Source organism: Rhagoletis zephyria, unplaced genomic scaffold, assembly GCF_001687245.7.
Source record: "Rhagoletis zephyria isolate East Lansing unplaced genomic scaffold, Rhagoletis_zephyria_1.1 Rzeph_scaffold_20985, whole genome shotgun sequence".
NCBI lineage: Eukaryota > Metazoa > Arthropoda > Insecta > Diptera > Tephritidae > Rhagoletis > Rhagoletis zephyria.
The window spans coordinates 2275-8095 of NW_016178043.1; the positions used below are offsets into that span (position 1 = coordinate 2275).

At 33.5% G+C, this 5821-nt stretch overlaps 1 protein-coding gene across 1 annotated transcript; it reads right to left on the minus strand.

Annotated features, from left to right (window-relative positions):
- Nucleotides 1-1311: 1311 nt before the first annotated feature.
- LOC108380968 (uncharacterized) lies at nucleotides 1312-5622 on the minus strand (the record flags this gene model as incomplete). The annotated part of the gene is given in 4 exon segments (XM_017637371.1): nucleotides 1312-2127; nucleotides 2130-2705; nucleotides 5153-5351; nucleotides 5500-5622. Coding segments are annotated over 4 exon segments (954 nt in total), but the record flags the coding sequence as incomplete, so codon positions are not given.
- Between the last annotated feature and the right edge of the window lie 199 nt (nucleotides 5623-5821).

Below are 5821 nucleotides of genomic sequence, written 5' to 3' on the forward strand. Positions count from 1 at the left end.
GCACCCTAATGCACATACATATAATAGAATGAAATGATTGTATTATGCAGCTTTTTGCTGCATTTAAAATGCAACATTTAGCACTTTCGAACATATTTATGTTTTCGAGAGCGTTCATGATATCGCATTTAGCAAATCGCTTATTCAGATCCATACTTATCACGATCAATTCGCACGGAGAAGATAACGTGCAAAAAAACCCTATTGAAAAGGAAAAAAGGAATTTTTAACGAAAAATTCAAAACACCAAATTTTTGACCATAACCGAAAATTTGTTTGTGTATATATGTATTCATTTGTCGGTGCTGTCAATTAAAACTTCCTCATTTAATTAGGAAACAAAACAAACATAGTTGATCATAAATTGATCCAGATTTCTATCAACATCACATCGATGTTGAATTTGCGTAACTGTTCTTTATCCAAATAATTTACAATAATAAATGAAATCCCGATCGGCGATCACTGAAACGCAGCTAACAACTATATATCCGAAAAAGCAATGTTGTCACTTTCTCTCATTAAACCATGTTCGAATCGTGGAAATTTTTGAAGATCATAGGGTTGCTTTTGGCATTTATATTTTTAATGCAGAACGGGAGTTGCATTTATATAGGTGACGAATTTCGTATGGATAAATGTGCATTTAGAGCAAAATACGCTAAATGTGCTTTTACGCGTAAGCAAAAACCGCCCATTACAAAGCGCAAAGCAACCGGGTATTGGTTATCAATCTATACATATATGTACGTAATGAAATTGTAACAGGCCGATGTCTGTGCATTATAGTTACTAAAGAACAAGTAATTTTTAAGCAAACACAACCGACTTCAATTATCATATACATATATATATATTTAGGAGTCCCGTTAATTACGAAGAAAAAAATTAGAGAGTTGCCACCTGTTTGAAAACTGCAGTTTAGATAAATTGACAAGATAGATTAAATATGTAATATCGATGTCAAAAGAAAGAGGTTTAAGAGCGAATCTCAGAAATGAAGTTACTGGAGAGTTGCTGGCAAGTTACTGGATAATTTGTAAAGAAACACAACTAAAAACTAGAGTCCAACCGATTAATCGGCATCGGAATCGGCTAATATCGGCACAAAATTGAGCATCGGCATCGGCCTTTTTCCGCCGATTCCCTGCCGATTATTTGGAATTTCTTTTCATATGTTCAGGTGAAGCGACAAACAACAACAAAAAACATTTGCAGACAGCTCACAAAAATGATTTTTACGTTTTTCCATACAAAAGTATGTTCGAAAATTTAAGTTGAAGAAAATTGCTAAAAACTAACGGGATTTTATAGCAGTTTGAAACTTGCAATTCATTATACTAGAATTGAATGGTCTACAAAACTGCATACGAAAATTCTGATTGAAAGGTTTGAAAATTTGGCGAAAATATTATTGAGCAAACCTTTAATTATTGAAACATGCGTTGTGCATACATTTTCTGGGAATACCCCCTATTGTAAAATATTTCAATTAATTATTTATTTACCATAGAACAAACCTTAGGCCAGGTAAATGAACTTATTTTGCATTAAATTATAAAAAATAAATATAAATAGGTGGTAACCTTCATTTAAACATTTCTGTTTTAAAGCTCTTTCAGTCCTCTTACATATGGTACCAAATTTGTTTAATTTGGATAAGCGGTTTGTTTATACTAGGAAAGACTTTTATTTCGGCCTTAAAAAATAGTTGGCCAAGTTTAACTGTTATAAGTGAACTAAAAAAAATAAAAGTCCGGATTTTTCAGTTATTATTGGACTTATTCCTAAAACGTTCGAAAAATAAAAAGAATAAGGGATTATTGTCTAGGAGGCCCTGGGATCAAAGTATAACTTTCTTCTACGACAATATTTTGCCCCGGACTTTTATAACATCGGCCCCTAGTAAAATCATATCCAAGGTAGGACCTATGAAACAGCTACAAAAGTTCGTAAAAATACTAATAAATACGTATGTATGTACATTTTTTCAATTATTGTTCTGGCTTGAATTGATTAAAATGTCTCTAATTTCGGTCAGTTAGTTTGCCTCCCTCTAATATAACTAAATCTACGTCCTCAACACACAACGGTCCCCCTCCGAGAGCTCATCGGAATAGGTAGGTGATTTTTTTTTGCTTCGCTGCGTGCCAAACGCCTCTTGTAAGCCAAGTAACTGAGCCAGACTACTAGCGGAAACATAGCCAACCCCAATGGCATAAGAAAGAGTATCCAGAATTCGCGTCGATCAGTATAAGCTGCTCCATTGTTATTGTAATCCGTCCAATATTCCACAATTTTCTTGTTATCAACTTTCAGGTAAGCTTCACTTATGTTATACCCATGGAAGTTAATTGCCGCACAAGCATAGAAGCCCTCATCTTGCCGACGCACACCGTTCAAAATCAACTTGCTAAGGTAAATGTCGTCTCCAATATATTTCTCAAGCGCCGTGTACAATAATTCATAGGTGTTGCCATTATAATTGATAGTTTGGAAGTTGGGCTTAGGATTGACTCCTCTTTTGCCAATACGGCCAGTATACACCAAACCAACGGAATTGGCTGTAGTCAAGCGGCGAAACCACTTTATGGTCGGATGCTCTTCGCTTTGCACACGACAATGGAATACTGCCTGCTCACCGGTACTTGCACTTTTATTCAAAGGATGAGGGTCAATAAATTTGGGTACCACCATGCTTTTATCTGTGGAGAAGAGCAAATATTTGATTTCAATTTTAATGTTTCATGCAAATGTAATATGTATGTATTTATAATGCTCCACTTTGGAGTAATAGGAGTTTTTCGCCGCGCCTGATCCCGTACTTCTCGGTCTAAATATAAAAAGTAAAACTGTCATTTGATAAAAATGCGCTCAAAACAAGTATGGGATCAATTTCAAGTAAAATATGGTAAAAATGGCAAGTTCCGACAATGTACGGTATCAGACCTATTACTAGAAGTTGCACTAACTAAAGATTTCCAATATTTTTTAATTTTAACGCAACTAAAAATCAATATATCGGAACGTTTTTTTGTTTGATACTAGGTGTGTATTCTTATTCTCCTAAAAAAATTATACAGCAGCAAAAATCGTCAGAATTTTGTCTCAAAAAGACAAAATATCCATGGAAGTATGAGAACGTAAAATTTGCAAAAAACAGATGGTTCATTTGGCTATTTATTTTCTGCTTGGCACATTTCCCTCGATTTTCAAAATTGAATACTTGATTGATTATGATGCATTCAGCGAATTATAAGTCCCCACATCGTTTAATGCAATAAAAAATTTTAGTCAGTTACGGCTTTTTTGCATTTCAGCGACGATGTGAGATAGGGCATTTCTATATAACTTATATATTTGGTACATAAGTATTTTAGGGTGGTTCCTAAGCCTCAATCCCTACGTCGCTGCTACTATAGTCGAAGATATTACATATACATTTTGGTCCCGATTGAAGTCGGTTAGGGCGTGTCGCACAGGGCAGAGCTGAGAAGTTTCCGATTACGATTACATTTTAATTACGATTGCTTACTTCTAATCCTTAAATTATATGCGATTACGATTACTTTAATTATAATCATAAATACACAAATTACAATAATAACTGTAATATTAAAAATTTAAGGACTATGATTACAGTAATTGTAATCATGAAAATTACGATTACGAGTACTTTTATTATAGTCCTAAAAATATTATGATTACAATTAATGTAATCGTAATCAAGAAAATGTTGATTGCGATTTACTGATATCTGTAGAGATTTAAGCTGAAACTAGTCAAGAACATTAACGCACCGGTACGTAAACTCGAGTCAGCTGACACAATCTATCAATACTCACGATCTCTGAGAACAAAATAGTAGAGCGTTGATAGTTTTAAAATATTTTAAATATATTTGGCTCACAAATGCCACTTTGGACAGTCGGAAGGTTTAATAAATCTGTAGACAAATTTCTTCTATATATATTTCATGTCAAAATATATTCGAAACTCTCTTAAACATTTTCTACTCCTGGCCAGTTTACTAAGCTCTCATCCTCTCCCGAATCGTTGAACTAGAACTTCGTTGTACTCATTTTTACCACGTTTTTATAAACTCGCTTTCTTTTTATTTCAATTTGCACAAATTTACATGCATATGTATGTATAAACACACTAAGGGTATTCATCAACCTTATAAATGCATTGAAAACCGTATAAACTTATAACTGTGTAAACCCTATAAATGAACTGTCAAAATTTGTATGGGAACTCGTTTACACATTTCTGATAAATTTATCCAGCGATTTCACTGAATAAACTTGATAAACTGAAGCCAATGCAACTCTGTCGCAACTCTAGCTATGTTTTCTTGGGCAATAATCGGGATCAGCATAAAAATTTTGCAAGCAAATTCAACAACAACGATATTATCCTGATAGAGATCTGGTTCAATTATTATCCGTTCTGTTAGTTTTGTTTCACTGATAATTTGGCCGAAAAGTTTGGTAGCCGTGACAAATGAATTCATACACAAACAGATATTCTGCCATTGTTTCTTTTAACTTGCTTCAAATAAAAAGCCTTTAAGTTATTTGTATATTTATTTAAATAGATATTATCTCATTAAATATAATTTTTCCCATTTACCGAGCTAGTTAAAGTTAGTATAAAATTAGTGATACTGTGCTCTTTAACCAAAGAAAACACGACTATTGTCGCATGTGTAAACGAAAAGAGTGTGTTGGTCGTTCATATAACAGAGTGCGTATACTTTATAAGATTATCTGCTTGATAAAGTTATCGCTTTAGATGAATACCACTACTATTTAGTTTGCTCGATTTGTAAACAAAGCTTCTCAGCGGTGAAAAATATTCTATTGTGAAACACCTAAACGAGCGAAATGCACAATAGCGCTATCCTTCATCGACTGAGCGCCATTTTACCGAATGAAAATTCGTTCATTCAGCACTTTCGACCACTGTCGAAGATCGAATGCAAATCATTTAGCGGCCTAGGTTTTTGTAAATTGTGTCCAACTACATCTACGGATGTGGAAAGTAGGTTTATTCAAATTTAATTGGATATTTTGGCAATTTATCGATTTTTTTTTAGCGCTCATTTTCAGTTTTTTGTTTGGCATATTTTTGCCACCCCCCTACTTACTTCTTACTTCGAGATGAAAAAGTCGAGCATGCACTTTGTCAGATCTGGGCTCTAACGGAATTACTGTGCATTTATATAAGCCAGAATACTCTTCGGTGACGTTGCGGAGTAACAAATCAGATTTGCAGAAGTTTTCCTCACAGGGAAGCTGCAACCAATCGTGATGGCGATCACCGTCCACAGTTTTTTCACGGCATTGCTGCAAGCATTGTTTAATTTATTGATGTATGTTTTGACAAGCAGGTATTATATTTTTATACATGTGTATGTAGATATGTATGTAGATATAAAAAAAAAAAAAACTTTTTCGGAAAACCCCAAATTTTTACAATTAAATATGCTCCTACCTTAAAATACCAGTAAATCTTGGTTTCTTCAACATTTCCCCCATTTACTAAGCCTTTGATATCGCATTGCAATAGGATATTATATCCCTCCTGTGGCTGAACATATTCAATGTTTTCTGTAAAAAAAAATTAAATAAAAAAAAATGGAGTTATAGTTTATGAGTTTGTAGGTAAATAATGAACAACTTTTCATCGAAATTTCCAACTTGTTCTGTATTTCTAGAATATTTTTGGGTATGCAGTTTTATGGCTCATAGTATAATAAAATGTAAGTTTCTAGATGCTTAAAATTCCCGATGATCTATAATATATATATATATAT